Genomic DNA, 20,751 nt, shown 5'->3' with positions numbered 1-20,751 from the left:
GGGCTACTGGAGAAAATGTTGAAACTGCATCAGAAATGAAGTGAAGGAAAACAAAACAGAAAGAGAGAACAATCTAATGCATTTCAATCAACGAATACCATAGATAGCATTGATTTCATAGTATCTCAACAACAGATAAATTAAGAAAATCTTGAAAATTGTAATAATGATATTGAAATTTTGACATCTCTTGAAGCAATTGTGAGATCTTAAGCATATTTTGAGTCTGCAACTCCCCATATGCATAAGATGGCCAAGAAAAAACATGTTGATGATGCAGCATTGTTAATCAAGGAAGGACTTGATAAAATGTCTGAAGCAATTATGAATTTAGCATCTGAGTTAGTAAAATCTAACCAACTTTCAATCCTAGAAAGTGATGTGTGGAGTCTTTTAATAGAATTGGGAGTTGAACAAAATTGCATGTTCACTACTTATATTTTTCTTATTCAATAATCTAAAATGTTGAGAGCATTGCTTGGATGTCCTTGGGAAAATCGCAAACTTGTTGATGAACATGATTGGGGTAATGTATCAGGAAATTAGTGAAGTTGAGAGTTGAATAAATGCAATGATATGTTTGTAGCTAATATTTTATTTTTTGAGATATTTTGTAATTAGGATAATAAATTTACGTTATAATAATATTTTTAATTATGAATGTCATTTGATTTACAATTTTACATGATATCGTAAAAAAGAGGTTATACAAATTTGTCATAATAAATAATTTATTAATTTATAGATTCATTGTTTTATTTTAAGGTGATTTAAAATTGTATTAATTTTTCTTATGCATGTATATAAACAGTAAATAATAATAAAATATTGACTTTATTTAATAAATTCTTATTTAATAATCATAAAACATTCTTTTACTTTACCTTCCTCCCAATCCTCCCAATCAATAAAAAGTTATAAAGTTTTAAAACCTTCTAAAACTTTACTTTAAAAACTTTTAATTTAATCCCAAACAGAGTGTTAGTAGAATTTCCATTTGATGTTCCATTACTAGTTGATGGTACCGTCTTGGATCTACCTCGTGCAACCATAGAGCCAAGTGAACATTCTAGTCTAAAAAAGGAGATTCCGAAATATTTCACAATTGCGAGTTCTAGAGACAATTGATGTACGCATCTCTCTCTTACTTTATAAAGAGGTTGTTTCGTAACTCAAATTCATGACTTCCGTGTAACAAATAGAGTAATTTTACCATTATACCAAAGCTGCCTTCTAACATTCTGGTGTAAGCCATACTGAAGAGGCACCAACATTAAGGATGTCACATAGGCACTCAGACTCTGACCTAACCTGTTAGCTAGCTACGTGCAACAATGTGAAGATGTGGTGGCTGATGGGTTTGTTGTTATGGACTCTAGGCATGGAGACAAGCTTATGAGCACATTGGTGCAACTTGATTGCGCCGTAGCCTCTGCCTACCAAGTCCTTATTACAGCAAAGGTAAGTATAATCTCCATCCTCATAGTTTCCATTGCCTTCTATAGCACTTTCTGGCTAAGGCGTTCGTGAAATGTAGAATGAGGAGTATCGTTGATGTGTAACTTTTTCTGCTGCTTCTAGGGAGATGAGAGGGGCTATATTATTCACCAACTTTTCCTACTTTATAACAGATTCTTAGTTAAACAACTCACCTTTGAGATTATATATATATATATATATATATATATATATATATATATATATATATATATATATATATATATATATAATTTATCATCTTACTAATTAAAGTTAGACTTATGTGGCTCTCTGGTTCTGTCAGCTTTTGTTCAACTAGGCCAAAAGCCACTAAATTGCATATTTAACTTCACAACTTTCAGAAAAAAATGGAACAGAAGTAGCTTCTTATGGTGGCAACAATCTTATAAATGATACATCAGAAACAATCCCATAACACCATTTGCACATGGTTACAAGTGATAATATAGCTGCAAACAGCAGAATAAGCTCCAAATCTGGAAAGAAAGCTTAGAATCTATTGCCATTTGAAATGCATGAAGCAATGAAAATGATAAATATGGTGAGGTGAAGTTGCATTCTTGCCAGGCTTGCAGCTGAAGTGCCACCTGCTGTTGGAACTGTCTTAGAACCACTTCCTGGATGGAGTAAATGATCATCAGAATGTTAAAATGGAGAAACAAATTTATGTATACAGTAACGTATTGGTATTAATTTTTTCTTTTGCCACACAGTTAATTTTTTTTTCTTTTTTAAAATGTCAAAACTCAAAACAAGTATCCTGTCAACTTAAAATAGTGTTCTGTGAGGGGAAAATGCCATATAGAGCACTTGGAATTTTGGAAAATATTCAAATTCGATTTGTAAACTTGAAATTTGGCTTGTGCCTGAAGTGCTATTTCTAACCTGCGGGAATGCTTGGCAGTGATGATGTATTTGGAGTTTTTGGAGTATCATCCGAAGAATCTGATGGAGGACTCACTGGAGAACCTATCGGTGGAATTGCGGGACTATTATTGGCTGCAGATTGAAACATAACCAAGTCAAATCAATATTGCTATATCATTGTTATAAATTTTGAACAAAGAAATTACCAAGTTGACTTACCATTGCACTGGCTAACTGGTGGTGTTTGCACATTGCAAGCTTCAGGGAGTGACAGAGCTTGGGTTTGGTTAATGGTAATGCCCAGTGATGACCCACCACCATTAAGCATTGCGCAGAGACACTGCGGCTGAGATTGAACAACAGAAGCAAGCTGGGAGCAGCAGGAAGATGATGGGGTTGAGGAATTTCCTGTGACATAACTTAGGCATGGGGCTAAGCCTACTAACGCACTGGTGCAGCCTGATTGAGCAGTGGCTCTATGACAAAGCATCATCAAAAGAACCAGAAGAACACACATGTCAAGCGCTTGAATTCATTTGGATTTGCTAGAATTTATGGCAGAAAAGAAGGCTAGAAATTTTGTTGGGAGAATGGGATCTTTGTAAGTGTGATTGTTAGCACCTCACTCTCACTGGGGAGTTCTGTGTTTTAGGAATTGAGTGCAGAGTGAAGCTCAAGAGCAGGATTTATAGTGGAGGCTAGTGAGGAAGAGAATCTAATTAGTTATATTTGGATGGCCAACTTTTACTAAATTAGGGGGTTATATGGTAGAAATTAATATTCTGAAATGAGAAGCTCAACCATTCTTGCTACTTGGAAAGTCAAGTTTCTTATTGTAGGCATAAATAAATATAAAGTTCAACATTGTCTAGCGCGTTTGTTTTAACAAACCATAATTTTATCTCATGAGGAGTGATGAAGTGTTAGTTTTGACAATCCAACTCCAAGTTTATGAGTTTGAACTTAGGGTTGTTTGATTCTGACTTGAATTCTGCAATAATTCATATTTCTGGGTACGCTAGTGCTTTTCTTATATTATCTATTGTATACAAGCAATTCAGAAGAGCAAAATTTTCAATTGATCTTGGCGTCCCGATTATTGATCGCTAGGCATGTACACATAAAGCAACGTCTATAAAATGTCAGAGCAATGCATTATTGTATCCATTTCACTTCTTAAAAAAAATAATAATAATAAATAATCCATCTCACTTTCATGGCATCTGTATTGTAACCGGAAAGAACAACGCAATAAAAGGAAATTGCATAAAAATGTTCTGATATTTTTTATACATGAAGATAGTAAACGTTGTGTACAATTGACAGCTCCTATAATCAAGAATATAAATTCCTATAATCAACCATTGACTACAACAAGAAAGGCAGTAAACTTAAAACACAAATTAAAATCAAATTTACACCCAAATCTAAAGAAGGAAACATAATAGATTAAAATTAAACATACACCCACATCTCAGGTGGAAACGTAGCAGAAATCACTGCAAAAAATACAAGCTCTAATACTCCCCCTCAAGTTGGAGCGTGAATGTCAAGAATACCCAACTTGGATACAGTTTATAAAATGAATCACCACCAAGAGGTTTGGTGAAGATGTCAGCAAGTTGATGGGTAGTGGGAATATAAGAGGGTAAATAAGGTTAACTTGTATTTTCTCATGAATGAGGTAACAATCTATATCAATATGCTTGGTTCACTCATAAAAAATAGGGTTAGCAGCAATATAAAGTGCCGCTTGATTATCACAGTAAAGTTGGATGCACCATTGGAATATTTAAGTTAGCTAATAGATAATTTAGCCATTGGATTTCATAGGTTGTGGTTGCCATGGAGCGATATTCCGCTTCTACAGAAGAGTGAGAAGCAATGGTTTGTTTCTTCGACTTCCATGAAATTGGGCTATCTCCTAAGAAAATGCAATATCCAGTCAAAGACCGATGAGAAATAGGACAACTAACCCAATCAAAATCACAAAAAGCTCGAAGTTGAAGAGAGCTTGTGGAGGAAAGAAGAATTCCTTGACCAGGAGCAGAATTCAAATATCTAAGAACCCTTAAAGCTGGGATAAATTTTAACAACTATCCTTAAACTTATATGATTGTAATATTATAGTCCTTCAACTTTAAAATGCAACATAAAATCCCCTAAACTTTCAAATTTTGCACAGTAAAATCCCTCTGACTTTCAATTATTAATTTTTCAGTGAGAAACTAATGTGAATAGCTCCCACATTGTATTTTGTCAACATTTCTTTCTCATCTCTTATGCAAAGTGTAAAATTATTCTCTTTACACGTGAAAAATTATTTTGTCTATAGAGAGGAGAATGATTCAATTTACATATGGCTTGAGAGAGAAAAGCAAAATACTGATTGTCTAGGTCAGTGTTTAAGTAAAAAATCGATAATTAGAGTTTAGAAGGATTTTACTATGCAAAATATGAAAGTTGATGGGGTTTTATGTTACATTTTCAAATTGAGGGACTGTAATGTTACAACTAGATAAGTTCAGGACAGTTGTTAAAATTTATCCTTTACAGCTGCTTGCAAATGAGGCTCTAGAGGATTATTCATAAACTGACTTAAAATTTACATAGAAACCACAATATCAGAGTGAGTGATAGTCAAATATATTAGCCGGGCAACTAAACGGCAGTTTTGGGATGCATCACTCAAGGTTTTGCCTTCATTTGGTAAAAGTTTCAAATTTTACTCCAATGGAGGAAAAAAAAGAAAAAAAAGTGTAGTACAAGCACCAAGCATTCCCATGTCTTTAAGAATCTCAAGAGTATACTTACACTGACATAAGTGAATTCCTTTAGAAGAGCGGGCCACTTCAATGCCTAAAAAGTACTTCAAATCTCCTAAGTCTTTGATGTGAACATGTGAATAAAGATATTGCTTGAGATTAGAGATAATAGAGTGGGAAGTGCTTGTAATCACAATATCGTCGACATATACTAGAACAACAATGAATGTATCACCTTATTTCATGGTGAACAATGAATAATCAGATTTAGATTGATGAAAACTAGCATCACATAAGGCAGCAGAAAATTTAGAGAACCAGTTTCTGGATGCTTGTTTGAGGCCATAAGTGACTTGTTTGAGGCCAATTTTGGATAGCAGCAATTGCTAGTAAGACTCAAACTATGACTAACTTAGTCACCTATGGAAAAGTCTTATAGTAATCAAGGCCCTCCATTTGTGTATACCCTTTTGCAACAAGCCATGCCTTATAACAGTCCACTGAACCACCAGATTTATATTTAGTTTTATATGCTCATTTGCAACCAGTTGGTTTCTTTCCATGAGGCAACTTGGTGATGGTCCAAGTGTGATTTTGCTCAAGGGCCGCAATTTCAACATTCATAGCTTCATGCTAATGAGAATCATTAATAGCCTCAATAAAATTAGGGGGTTCTATAAAAGAGGAAATATCTATAACAAAGTGTTTGTGAGAAGGAGACAAATTCTTATAAGAAATAAAATGAGAGAGAGGAAAGTATGTACTTTTCACATTACCTGTCAAGGAATCTGATGTTGGACTTGGTTGAGAAACCATGGTATTGACAATATGGTCTTTTAGATATTTTGGCTGTGTATGATCTCTTGTGGAATGACATAGTGGTATAGTGTCTAGAGGAGTTGGTGTAGGAATGGAATTTAAGGGATCACTTAAGTGTATCGCAGGCACATCTTTAGTAGTTAAGGAAGGTAAAGAAGGTGTTTTCGCATTTGGAGACTCAAAAAATGCAGTATCAAATGTTTGGTGGTTAGGAAAAATGGACTACAATATGTCTTGAGCTGGTTAAGGAAAAATTATAGATAGAGAAGATGGAGTGAAGGATGTTTTAGAATTCTTAAAAGGGAAAATAGTTTCATAAAATATCACATCCCTACTTACAAAATATTTTTCTCAGCAAGATCAAAAAGTCTATAGCCACGCTATCCATAAGAATATCCAACAAAAATACAGGCTCATGCTCTAGGGCCAAACTTATTATGATGCAAATGCCTAATAGATGCATAACAAAGACAACCAAAAACTCATAAATGATCATATTTAGGAGTCTAATTAAGAAGATGCTCATGTGGTGTAAGATTGTCTAGAATTGGTGAGGGCATACTATTTATGAGATAAGTGGCTGTGAGAACACAATCACCCCAAAAAGATAATGGCAACCCATCTTGATAGCAAAATGCACGAGGCACTTCTAATAAGTGGCAGTGCTTATGTTCTACAACACCATTTTATTGTGATGTGGAAACACAACTAGGTTGATGAATGACTCCATTTTCTTTAAAGAATTTTGTCATTAAATTTGAAAAAAATTCAGTTCCATTGTCAGATTGAACCCGTGAAACTTGGCTATGAAATTGAGGTTTTACATAGGAGAAAAAAATATTTGATTAACTCTTCTGTTTCAGACTTGAATTTCATGAGGAAAACCCAAGTGCTGTAGGAAAAATCATCAACAATGGATAAAAAATAGTGAGCATTAAAAATAGAAGCAGTCGAATAAAATGAACAAAGTAGAAAGGAGGAGTAGTATTAATAGAACTAATAGTAAATGGAAGTCTAGTTTGCTTTGCAAGAGGACAAACATCACAATGACTAGCTGAATCATTTGAAACACAAGGAGAAAGCTTAGCTATTTTATTAATTCTAGCAAATGAAGGATGACTAAGTCTCCAATGCCAAAGAGTTTGTTTGGGGGCCAAAAAATTAAAACTTGAACCATGTGAAGGTTGAGGTGTAAAGAAATAAAGTTCACCATGTTCCTCACCTAGTCCAATCACTATCTTCGTTAACAGGTTCTGAAAAACACAATAGTCAGGATAAAAAATAACACAACAGTTTAAGGTTTGAGTGATCTTACTAATAGAGAGAATATTATATTTGAAAGAGGGAACATAAAGAACAACATTTAATGTAATAAATGTAGCACCCCTCATCGTTCTACAGTGTAGCCGAGCAAGGCATATCACACTCGGTGCCGGAGTGCCCTATCTTATCTTACTTTATTCCCTTAATAATTTGGTTTCATTATATTTTAAAAATAAATTATATTTCTAAAGGAGAAACTAACGGAGTTTTCCCTATTATATTACTGTTTGGCGTATTTTACTACTCACATACTTGGAATTTTCAATAATATTTTATAATAAAAATCTCATCCATGCTCATCATAATCATTTCACATTCAATTCTTGCAACTCATTTCCATGTTCAATTCATATATCAAAATTCTCAAAATCCCATTAATTACATAATTTATAAACTAATTACATAAATTCATAATTTACATGATATACAAATTAATTATAATTCCATAATTTATATTTCAGCATAATAACTAATTATAATGCACAAAATACATAATATGACTTTTATAAACCCTATCTACATGCATTGCTGAGGAGGTGACAACCTTGAACACTTCTGACACTTCTACAGATCCGGACTCCAAAAATCCCAATCTAATATCTACTGGGTTTTATCTTCAGTACCTACGCGAAGGAAACAATCCATCGCACTAAGCATTTTCTGCTTAGTAGTGCAATAATATAACAAGAAAATAATATATATAAATAAAGAAAGTAATGAATCATAATTTGGATACTTAGGAATTTAATTTAATTTAGTATGATATTTCTAGTATTAACTATCTTCTATTCTAATTTGTTCCTCTTTGGAAGCATTTAATACCTAGATTCCCAGTAATAATATACAATATACAAAATTAATAAAAATACTAAGTTTATATTCCTATGATTATAGAAGGTACATTTGTGATATTTATTTAGGTTATACCTATTTTTGCTAATCTTTCATCAATTTACTTAACAATTTTTATGTGGTTTGGATCATTTCATAATAACTAATGTTCTTAATTTTAACTACTTCTTTTCAATTCTTTCTAACCCATTTATTTAATTTCTAATATTTTTAATTTCTAATATTCTTAATTTATTTCACTGCCGAAGTAACTTATGACAGGCTGACTAAACTGTATAAGAGGGTCACAGGGCACTGGACACTGTGGTGTTTCGGGCCGTCATACCATGGAACATGAAATACGAAACGTCAACCACGTAAGCAATCAATATGGCTAAAAAGCCATGATAATAGATAATCGGACATATAAGCCATGAAGGCGGGCATAAAGCCATAAATACAGGCATAAAGCCTTACGCAGTACTGCTCAAAGAATACCCTATTGGCATACCAAACTATCCAATCTGACATATGTGTCTAGACAATACATGGGCACACTAGTACCATTAAATGTTCATAAGTTTTATTATTTCATTATATATTCCAATTATAGTTCATAGTATTTTAGTTTTATTTATAGTAGAACCATAATTCTATAAATCTCATTTTTTTTACACAACTTATGCATTCATCATACCATTCACGTTAATTGCAGTTCACATCATAATCATCTCATCATTTCAAATATCATCTATACATTTCTATTTCATATTCACTTCCATTCATTACAATACTTATATGAATTACTATTCACAATGCAAAAAGTGTTTCACATACTAAGTATTTGAAATTCACATTATTTCCACTCTTGTACCATTTATTGTACAAGGTATCCTCATTATTCTATTTACAATGGGAACATAAGTCCTAAGTATGGCTTTACTTTATTTATACATTTAACGTTTCCTTTATGTTAAGAAATGTTCATATTTTAAGTTGTATTGCTAATATATTATAAGTTCCATTTGTGATGGGAATATAAGTCCCAACTACTTATTCACATGATTTACGTATTCATTAAGTCATTAAAGTGGGTACCATTCATATTCAAGGTTATTCCTATTCATTTTCATAAATTTTAGATTTATGCCTTAATTTTCCTCTAATTATTCCTCTAACTATTTGGCCAAGATGCATAATCTATTTGGCCATGCTTCCTTCATGGAAGTTGTTTCTTTATATGTTAACTTTAATTTCCCTTTTTTATCATTCAATTTGAAGTTATATAACTCTAGTTATAGTCAATTTACTAAGACTGGTTCTTGATCAGTGAATCAGGCAGATTCTTAAATCTAAGTTTGTCCAGATAGATAGGACATGTTACAGTCATATTTAGGACTAATGTCCTTCATGTCATTCGTTCCCTTATGTGTCCTAGTCATACTGGTTCAAAATTACAAATTTTTAAGCTATATAAGAGAAGTTATGGCAGTTTAACTAACCTGGACCCTTAAACCCTGTACATCCAGAATTTTAGGTTCAGGTCAGTCTTTGTAAACTACATTTGGGGCTCTTACACTCAAAATTTGAGTGAGGTTTCTAAACCAAAATTGTAGTTCTATTTCTTACGTTTCTAGATCAATTTGGCTCATCTCAATTAGATTTTTCTACTAAAAGTTATGGCTCAATTAATATTTGGGTGTTAAATGGTCAATTTGTCTAAGTGCAGAGTAGGAAGTCCTGAATTCTCCTAGCAATTTTCTAGAGTAGGAAGTCCTGAATTCTCCTAGCAATTTTCCTAAGTTGCATTCATTTATGGGTTTTAGTCAAACCATTAAAATTATAGTTCTAGGTCTTATAAAAATTTTGGCTTTGGTTTCATTACATTTGCAGTTTTGCAGAGTAAGTTATGGCATTTTTACCATAACTGGTCGGATAGTCAATATCCAGGATTTTCTGGGCAGTTTTGTTGGGCTAACTTTGGTTAGCAATTTGATTAGGTTAGGGTTAGAACGGGACTTCTAAGTTCTCCATAGAAAATGTTCTCCTATATCTAAGCTTTCCAATGGTTTAAAAATTAGGTCATTCTGACCTTCCTAGAGTGAGTTATGGCCATTTGAATATTTACTGTTCATATGGTTATTTTTCTAGCTCCAAAACATGGTTACCCGGATTTAGGGGTTGCCACGGTCTGATTTTGAACCGGAACTGAATCGGAACTGGTTTAGTCAAAACCAGACCAAGATCGATCAAAACAGAAATCGGCTTTGAACCGGACCGAAACCGTCCTTCTGCCGTTTAGTTCAGGTTCATATCTTTTAGGAACCGTGAACCAGCGGTTCCGAACCAGATTGAACCGACGGTTCTGAACCGGACTAAACCGGTGATTTAAATACAAAAAAATTTAATAAATATCTTACCTCACTCCTAATTCATTTATATATATCATTAATTCTCTACACAATTATTCTCTACACTCTCTTTAATTCTTAATACTTTTTCAATTTCTCTCAAATTCTCTAAATAATTATTTTCTACACTCCTTTTAATTTCTAGTACTCTCTAATTTTTCCTACTTTATTATTTTATATACTCACCGAAATTTTTAATACTATCTCAATTACTTTGTTATTAGTTTATATCCCCAATAAAATTTTCAATACCATCTATTTTAATTTTTTTTCTCTTTTATACTTTTTTAATTATCAATTATCATATAATATTTAAAAAAAGGCAAGCAATAAAACTAAAAATTTTAATTCCTCTAAATCCTAAAAGGATACATAGACAAAATTAAGTTCATACACTTTTTGCTAATTTTTTTTTTTAAATTAATTTTAATTAGGTTCAAGTCTTTACTTCTTAAATTTTTCTTAAAGATAAATTATTTTCTTTTTCTTTTCTTATTTTAGTTTAATTGAAAGATTTCTAAGAAAAATTAAAATATTTTTACAAATATAACTTAAATTCTAAATCAATAAAATTTTTCTCTAATTTTTTTTTTTTTTGTCTAAGCTACCCTTAAACCGCCCCTAAACCGCTCCTAAACCATCCTCCAAACCGTCTTGAACCGTTCCTTTTCGAACAGCCCTTCAAATCGTTTTAAAGCGGGGCTGGAACTGGAACTGGAACCGGAACCAGCGGTTCAGAACCCGTCTTTCAAACTGTCCTCTAGTGGTTTGGTTCAGGTTCATGATTTCATTGAATCTAAGCCAGCGGTTTAGGAACCGTAACCGGCGGTTCCTGAACCGTGGCCGCCCCTACCCGGATTCAAGCCAATTTTTGGTCATTTTGGGTTTGGTTTCTGGACATGGTTTCTTCATGAAAAATGTGGCAAATTGTCATAGGTTTCACCTCCAATTAGCCTCACACCAATTGGAGTAACCTAACTCTACTTATGGCTGTCTAACCTTGCTGGACTCATAAGTCCAGAAATCCTGCAATGAAGCAACACTCCCAATTTTCAATTCCACCTAACTTCCAAACTTCAATTCACATTCATAGCACTTCTAATAGTTATTCATCAACCTCAACAACATCAAATAGACATCAATTCACAAAACCCTAATTTTTGGGTCAAAACCCTAACTTCAAATTCCTAGTTCATGCATAATACCATGCAATTCAACTTCTACCACATTCAAACTCATCAATAACACCACAAATCAAATTAATTCCATCAAAAACATAAATTTCTCACATGTTCTCATGGCTGCCGAAATTCTAGTCTTTCAATTCCTCATCATATTCTTTCAATTCCATGTGATTTCAACTTAGTTTAGCATGCTTATAACACTTAGAAAAGAAAGAGAACTTGGATAGTGCACTAACCTTGTGAGCAGAATTTTCCCTTAGCCAACTTCAATTTTTTCTTCACTTTCTAGGCAGCCAATCACCTTAGCAAGGTTCTAGGACAATTTTTAGTGTTGGGACCAAGGGATAATATGGTGGGAATTAAAGAAAATTAAGCTTGAAATGAAGTGAAAATGGAGGAAGAGGGAATTCCATGGGGTTCGGCCAACCTAAGGTAAAAGGAAGAAAATGACTTTTTTTTTTTCCAATTTTTTTTAACTCATTTATCTTTTATTTTGTCCCTCGTTTAGATGTTGTCCAATTATAATTGGTTGAAAGTTTTAATTGCATCACTCTTATATCATAATTAGGATTTTAATTTTTTTTATTTGAATTTTCTTTTCCTTGCTTTTTCTTTTACTCATTTTTAATTAAATTTTTAGCAATATTTGATCATATTTTAGGACATAGACCTCACTCACTTAAATGGACAAGTTGGTCAAAAATTATCTCTGGAGGTGAAATGACCAAAATGCCCTTCGTTTTGCTTATCGAGTTAAAATTGTCTGTACTGATTGATAAAATTTTCTTAGCATTTTCTTGCTATTCTTTTATCATCGAAGACTCAATAACTCTTCACTGGAGTCCCAAAAATTATTTCACTGGGTTTCCCTCGGGTCTAGGGTTGCTAACTGTCTTCACAGTCGCTTCTCGTTAGGTCACCCATCACTGAAGCTCCGGCTCGTTTAACCTTAGTGCATTTCATTGCTTAAAATTTTCCTTAATTTTTTTTATCATTATTTGAGTTATTTATGATTTCTCACTCTAGTTTATTTATAGTTTCAGATATTCTGACTGTCCGAACAGATATTGGTTACGTGAACAGTAGAATGTATGAACTATCTAAAGTGAGAGCGTTACAACTCTTTCCCTCTAACAAAAATTTCATCCTCGAAATTTACCTGATGTACGTAGTCGAAGATCTACTACCTCCTTGCTTCTTCATTTCCCTGTGTTACCTTTTCATTGTCTGGACCTGACTCCTCTCGAGCCTCCATAGCATATAGCTTCCTTTGAGGGCAATCCTTCATAAAATGGTCCATGGCCCCACATCTATAACAGGCTTCAGTCAACCCCCTACATTCACCTCTATGCCACTTTTTGCAATGGCCACATTTTTTTGGGATAGAACTTCTCACTACTAGTCCCGGTGTATTCACTACTAGTGTCTCTGGTTGACCTCTTATGGATATGGGCCTGGGCCTTTGTCTCCTACTCAGATAAGATGTCTGTCTTAATGGTTCTCTAGGCCTCTTGTTACTAGACTATCCTAATACCCTCTTTTGCTGATCACCACTCCTATTCTGTTCCTCTTCATGGCCAAAGGTAATATATTTCTTTCTGAACTCTATCAGAAAGAAATCCCAAGTCACCTTGGCTAGCGGCACTACCTTGGGTACAATATCCCACCAACGATATGTAGCTTCTTGTAGCAGTGAAACTGTATACTCCAAACTCTATTCTGGGGTACAACGGAGCTACTGCAGGACTCTTTCACTCCTTTCTAACCAATACTCCATAGTTAAAGAATCATCTTCCTTTCTGCCATTGAAATCTACAGCTCCATATTTTCTAATTTTTCCCAAAGGTGACTTCTGTTGTGGTTGGGGTTGAGGAACTACCTCTAACACTGGCACAGCAGGACCTCTCCTGCCTCCAATATCACTCTCAGCTGGAGGATGATTTTCTACTTCTTCTTCTACTACCTTCTGCGACTCAGGGTCCATACTGTAACACCCTCACTTTAGCTAGTCCGTACATTCTAATGTTTCGAAGACCAATATCTGTCCGGACAGCTAGAATGACTGCAACTATATGTAAACTAGAGTGAGGAGTCATAAATAACTCAAATAATTGTAACACCCTAGGCAAATCCCACATCGACAAAACACGGGAGAGATGCTGGGTTTATAAGTTGATGGTTCTTAACCCCTATTGACGCGTTTTAAAACCGTGAGGGCTTCGGCCCAGACAAATGTAATGGCCCAGCCCACTAGTGATCAGCCCTCACGGTTTTAAAACGCGTCAATAGGGGTTACAACTATCAACTTATGAACCGACATCTCTCCCGTGTTTTGTCGATGTGGATTTGCCTAGGTGTTACAATCCACCCCTTATGGGACTCGGCGTCCTCGGAGGTTTGCCCCACCATCGTTCAAGGTTGCACGCGGCTCCGATACCACAAATGTAACCCACTAGTGATATTGTCCGCTCTGAACCGCAGCCCTCACGGTTTTAAAACGCGTCAATAGGGGTTAAGAACCATCAACTTATAAACCCAGCATCTCTCCCGTGTTTTGTCGATGTGGGATTTGCCTAGGGTGTTACAATCCACCCCCCTTATGGGACTCAACGTCCTCGCTGAGGTTTGCCCCACCATCGCTCAAGTTTGCACGCGGAGCAGCTCTGATACCACAAATGTAATGGCCTAACCCACTAGTGATATTGTCCGCTCTGGGCCGAAGCCCTCACGGTTTTAAAACGCGTCAATAGGGGTTAAGAACCATCAACTTATAAACCCAGCATCTCTCCCGTGTTTTGTCGATGTGGGATTTGCCTAGGGTGTTACAATAATGGTAAGAAAAATTTAAGAAAAATTTTAGAAATAAAATATAACTAAGTTAAATGAGTCGATGCCCTAGCGATGGGTAACCTAGTGGGAAGTTGTGGTCTTCGCAGCTAGGAGCCCTAAACTCGGGAGAAAATTCATAAAATAATTTTTGAGACTCCAAAGAAGAGTCATTGAGGTTTCTATGGGAAAAATTTTTCAATCGGTACAAACGATTTTGGCTCAATAAGCCAAACAGAGGGCATTTTGGTCATTTCGTCTTCAGAGATGATTTTTGGCCGACTTGTCCAGTTAAGTAAATAATTATTATGATCTAAAATATGAATAAATATTGCTAAAAATTAAATTAAAAATGAGTGGTAAAGAAAAGGAAAAGAAAATGAAAGAAAAGTGAAATTATGACATCACATGTTGTCATTAGTGAGGTCTCCACCAATCCAATGTCAACAAGCACACTTAAACCAATTAAAAAGGATAAAATAAAACAACAATCTGCTATCCATCACTTTCTTCTCGTTAAAACACACCTCCCTCACTCTTCCTCCATTAAAGCATCACCTAAGCTCCATTTCTCACTCAACTACACCATAAAACCTCATAACCTCTTCATGAAAAATTGATCTTACACCTTGGGAGAGTTAGAGGCAGCAATTTGAAGAGGAAAAAGTGAAGGAAAAATTGAAGTTAGCTAAGGGAAAATTCTTCTCATAAGGTTAGTGCCATATTCTTTGTTTTTACATCTTTCTAAACATGAATTTAAGCTAAGTTAAGTTGAAAATTTGATAAAAATTGAATTAATGAGGCATGATTATGTTCCATGAAATTTTGGCAGCCTTGACATGAGTTAGGGTTAGGAGAATTCTTTGATTTAAAGTGACATATTAGCTACCCCTAGTATAAATTATATGATTAGTATAGCAAATTAGGAGTAAGATGCATGAATTGGAGGCTTGGTCAATTAGGGTTAGGGTTTTGAAATTAAAATTTGGGAGTGGATGAAAATGAACATAAACTAAAGTTGTAATGGTCAATTAGTGACCATTTGGCTATGATTGATGAGGAATTGAAGTGATTTGTGCCAATGGAATTGAGGTTGGGTGTGCTGCCTTGAGTACCCTGCAGGTCTGGATGAGAGTCCAGCAAGGTTGGACAGCTATAACTTGAGTTTTGTAGGTTTAATTGGTGCAAGGCTAATTGGACATAAAATTAGACACATAATGGCACAACTTTGATGAAGGAACTCTATCCAGAAAACACTTAGGATGCCCTAAAAATTGATCAAATCCGGGTAGCACCAATTCTGCCTGGACAAAATAACTAAATGAACAGTGTTCATTCATTTGGTCATAACTCAGTGTAGAAAGGTCCAATTGACCTAAAATTTATATCAATGAAAAGCTTACACAATTTAGAAAAACTTTTATGTTGAACACAAACTCTAATTCTGGACTTAACCAAATGAAATGATTGGCCAAATTTGAACTACCAAATCTGGCAGAATGTATTCTACCCAGAATTTTTGGGTAGATACCAATCCGGCCAGCCTTGTTCAAAGTGGCATATCTTGAGTTAGAAAACTCCAAATGGGGTGATTTAAAAAACGAAATATAACTAGACACAATAGAGAACAACTTTGATCAAGAATACTTGGCCAAATTCTCACTGTAGAATAGCCTAATGGAACAGTGAACTCTAGCACTCAAAAACTGAAAATTTGGATTTATTCTCCATTGATTAGAAGTATGGATTGGCAACTAATGCCAACACTTTTGGGAACCAAAATGTGCTAATCTATGTGATTAAAACTCATGTAACTATTATATATGAGAAAGTCAATATTTTGACTTACATGACTAAATGAATAGTAACCTTACATGTTAAGTATAAATATTCAAGAAATAACTTTGTAATATGCCCTAGTAGGCCTAATGTGATTGGTTTGGATAGGTTGGCATGCCAATAGGGTTCTGATAGCAGTACTGCGTATGATGTATGGCTCCATGCCATTCTGTGATATGATAGCCTATGGCTATACTGATTATGTGTTATACTTGGCTTTATGCCTTATTATTTTTATGGCTTATTTGTGACGCCCCTTACCCGTCTACTGTATAGCCGAGCAAGAAGTGCCACATTCGGTGCCGGAGCACCCTATCTTGTTTTATCATATCTATTGTAAACTTTTAATGTCATTTAAAACATGTATTCAATGTGTAGAATTTTTTTTTTTTCTGTGGAGACCCGGACAGAGCCTCCCCTGTTTTATTAGCATCTGTCGGGTTCCACTATCACCTGTTAACATATTCATAGTCATCTCACATATTTTCATATCATATTCTCTTTTATCATATCATTCACAACTATTTATGAGATCTCAAAATGAAGTGTCATCTATTGCATTCATATGGAAATTCATAGATAATACATTATAAGTTTTCATTTGAAGTCCAAAATGAAATGCATCATAACTAGTAATTACATCATGACTAAACATAATGAACCAAAATACTAGTCTATACATGGGCCCTACCAAAATACAAAAGACTGATGAGGTGACTCTGGACTGTGGCAGATCTGGTCGAAACTCTGTCCGAATACTACTGTGGCGGCTGCTGATCTTCAATACCTACGCGATGGAAAACCAACGCGCTAAGCATAACGCTTAGTGGTGCATAATTTATAATAACAATAATTAAACAATTGAATTAATATTTTCAAATCATAAATTTTGGACATTTTTTTATTACACTTTGGAAACAATTAAAATTATTGGGATCTTTCCTGTTTACTTATTGTATATTCAGTATTAATTAATTATTATCAATGCCCAAGAAACCTATAACAAATTATAAAAGCTGGATACACGGGAGTATACGGGTTAGACAGCCATATGTCTACCCTGTATGCATCTGTCAGGCACGAGGCCAGCTGTCGGGCACGAGACCCGCTGTCAGGCTTGTAAAGCCAAAAATAAAGTAGGCACAATGGCCAGTAAGTAGGCATATAGCCTGTAGAACAATCACACCAGACATATATTGTCAGTTCATGATTTGCTCAGAAGCGATCGCTATCTGTGGTCCCTAATTGGTATACCAATTTATCCAAACTAAATAAATAAGTCTAGGTATACTATGGGCAATTAAACATTTTTAATTATTTTAGCACTATTCACTGTTACTATTTTCTGGTACTGTTCATTGGTACCATTAATTTCATATTAATAGGACATTAGTCCCAATTTACATATTCATATCATTTTTAATATTTAATTATCCTTATGAGTATTTTAATTATCATATATAGCATTTTTCCCATGAACCTTTCTTTAGGTTCATGTTGATGTGTTATCTTTATCTAGGAATTTGACTAGGTTAGGATGTCTATTTAGTCACACTTCCTTCATAACAATTGCTCCTCTATGTTTAAACTTGAATTTCAGTTTTTGAATCACTGAATTTGGGGTTATAGAACTCAAGTTATGGTCAAAATACCATAACTGGTCCGTTTGCCTCTAAGCTGTCCAGAATTTACAATTCCTGGTCAATAAACTTTGACCAGTCATTTGATCATTTTATGGTCATTTTTAGACTTAGGTTCCTTCACAGGATATGTTCCTCTATGTCTTAGGGACTCCCAGGTAGAATTTCATAATTTTTTTAAGCTTGGTATAGTGAGTTATGGTCAAATGAACACACAGGTATCAAATGGCATTCTGGGTTCAACTTAACATTTTCTAGATTTCAATTCCTAACTTTGGCTAATATTTTCCCTAGGATGCAATGGTTTCTAGAGCTTGGTGAAAACATAAAAATTGTTGTGCTATGTCTTATAAAACTTTTGGCACTAGTTTCACTCAATTTGCAGCTTTGGAGACCAAGTTATGGCATTTTTGCCAAAACTGGTCAAGCATACCAAAGGAACAGTATTTTTGGACAATTTCTGGGTTGGCAGTTTTAGTGACTCAACTTTTGCTAACAATTTGATTTGGTTAAAAGCAAAAATGGGTCAAGTGGTCTTCATGAAAAGTGTAGCCCTATGTCTAAACTTTCCATTGGTAAAATTTTAGGTCATTTGGACCAGTATAGAGAGAGTTATGACCAAATGAACACGTATTGTTCATTTGGTCATTTTCTGGGTTGGCAGTTTCAGTGACCCAACTTGTGCTAACAATTTGAATTGGTTAAAGGCAAAACTGGGTTAAGTGGTCTTCATGAAAAGTGTATCCCTATGTCTAAACTTTCTATTGGTAAAATTTTAGGTCATTTGGACCAGTATAGAGAGAGTTATGACCAAATGAACACGTACTGTTCATTTGGTCATTTTCTGGGTTGGCAGTTTCAGTGACCCAACTTGTGCTAACAATTTGAATTGGTTAAAGGCAAAACTGGGTTAAGTGGTTTTCATGAAAAGTGTAGCCCTATGTCTAAACTTTCCATTGGTAACATTTTAAGTCATTTGGACCAGTATAGAGAGTGTTATGACCAAATGAACACGTACTGTTCATTTGGTCATTTTCTGGGTTGGCAGTTTCAGTGACCCAAATTGTGCTAACAATTTGAATTGGTTAAAGGCAAAACTGGATTAAGTGGTCCTCATGAAAAGTGTAGCCCTATGTCTAAACTTTCCATGGGTAAAATTTTAGGTCATTTGGACCAGTATAGAGAGAGTTATGACCAAATGAACATGTACTGTTCATTTGGTCATTTTCTGGGTTTGGTGCAGGGTAATCCGGATTTGGGCAGTATTTAGGTCAAGTTTTGGACAGAATTTGGGCATGGTTTCTTCATGGAAAATGGGCTATGTTGAGTCTAATTTCACCTCCAATTGGCCTCATACCAATTGGAGTCACATATTTTCAGTTATGGGTCAATAAACCCACTGGACTCATTGAGTCCAAACCTGCAGAAAATTGACACTTCCAAAACTCAATCTCCTCCAACTTCCTTACTTCAATTTGCATGCAATACACTTCTATAAGCAACAATCTCATCCCAATTAGGTCAAATTTCAAGCATTTACACAAAATCTCCAAGTCATGTACACAAACCCTAATTTCCAAGTTTCAAACTCAATCAATTCAATCCCTTTTCACTTCTCATACATATAATCATATCAATCATCGTCTCTAAACTCATTTACATTATTTGAACACAATAAAGCCCAACACATTTCATGGCTGCCAAAATTTGGGGACATCATGGGTTCATGAATTTCTTGTTAATTTCTTGAAATTTCCACTTATCTCAAGTCACTTTCAAGTATTAAAAGAAGGAAGGGAGAAAAGCACTAACCTCTTGTGACCCAACTTGAAAATTTTCCCAAAACTTCAACTTTCCTTCTCCCTATGGGTACCTAGAGCTTCCTTATGATGTGGGCTAAATTTTTAATGAAGGGGACCATGGGTTTTGGTGGATAAATGAAGAGAAACTCAAGCTCAAAGCTTGAGCAAAAATGGTGGAGGGGAGAGAACATGGAGACGGCAAGGAGAGAGAGAAGAGGAAATGAAGAAGACTTGTGGTTAGTGAATTTTTGTCTCTTGTGTCTTATATATATATATTCTATAATTATTGTACTTTATTTTTTTTTTAATGCCATAAGTCTATTTCCTTTCTTTTCTTTTCTTTCCTTTTCTTTTCTTTTCTTTTCTTCTTCTTTCTCTTCTCATTTTCCAAATTCAAATTCATAAATTTAATTTATGTTAATTATTTTATTTCCTAATTTTAATTTGATATTTAAGTCAAAATTCACCTCTAGGGGTAAAATGACCAAAATGCATTTCATGGTGCTCATCGGGTTATTTTTATTATTTTATACCAATTTATAAATTCTCTACTTTAATTTATTTTTCTCAAAATTTTTCCTTTTTTTTTTATATTTATTTCATTAATTTATGTCTCCTCACTATAGCTTTAGTGTAGTTCCAGACATCCTGACTATCCGAACAGACATTAGTCATCGGAACAGTAAATGTACGGACTGCCTACGGTGAGGGCGTTACAATTCTTCCCCTCTAAATAAAATTTTGTCCTCGAAATTTACACAGTGTAATTAATCGAGGGACCGCTATCTCCTTGTCTTTTCACCTTTTTGTGTTATAATACTTTACCTTTTTTTTTTTTTTTTTAGTCTGTCTTATTAATCCTTGTTCTACAATCTTATCCTTATCTCGATTTACTATTGAAAATACGTAGCTCTACACAATAGTCCCAAGTCGGTACTGTAATC

At 34.5% G+C, this 20,751-nt stretch overlaps 1 protein-coding gene across 1 annotated transcript in view; it reads right to left on the bottom strand.

Moving 5' to 3' along the window:
- Positions 1–1,989: 1,989 nt before the first annotated feature.
- The window catches only part of LOC131183111 (non-specific lipid transfer protein GPI-anchored 15-like), a 57,771-nt gene continuing 39,009 nt past the window's right edge, over positions 1,990–20,751 (bottom strand). The window contains exons 2-4 of the mRNA XM_058153046.1: positions 2,587–2,892; positions 2,386–2,499; positions 1,990–2,117 (exon numbers count right to left, since the gene is read on the bottom strand). Coding sequence (XP_058009029.1) covers positions 1,990–2,117; positions 2,386–2,499; positions 2,587–2,892 — 548 coding nt within the window. The remainder of the gene's footprint in view (positions 2,118–2,385; positions 2,500–2,586; positions 2,893–20,751) is intronic.

Source organism: Hevea brasiliensis, chromosome 1, assembly GCF_030052815.1.
Source record: "Hevea brasiliensis isolate MT/VB/25A 57/8 chromosome 1, ASM3005281v1, whole genome shotgun sequence".
Lineage (NCBI taxonomy): Eukaryota > Viridiplantae > Streptophyta > Magnoliopsida > Malpighiales > Euphorbiaceae > Hevea > Hevea brasiliensis.
Note: the sequence above shows the minus strand (reverse complement) of the source record. Positions and strands in the feature narration are given on the sequence as shown.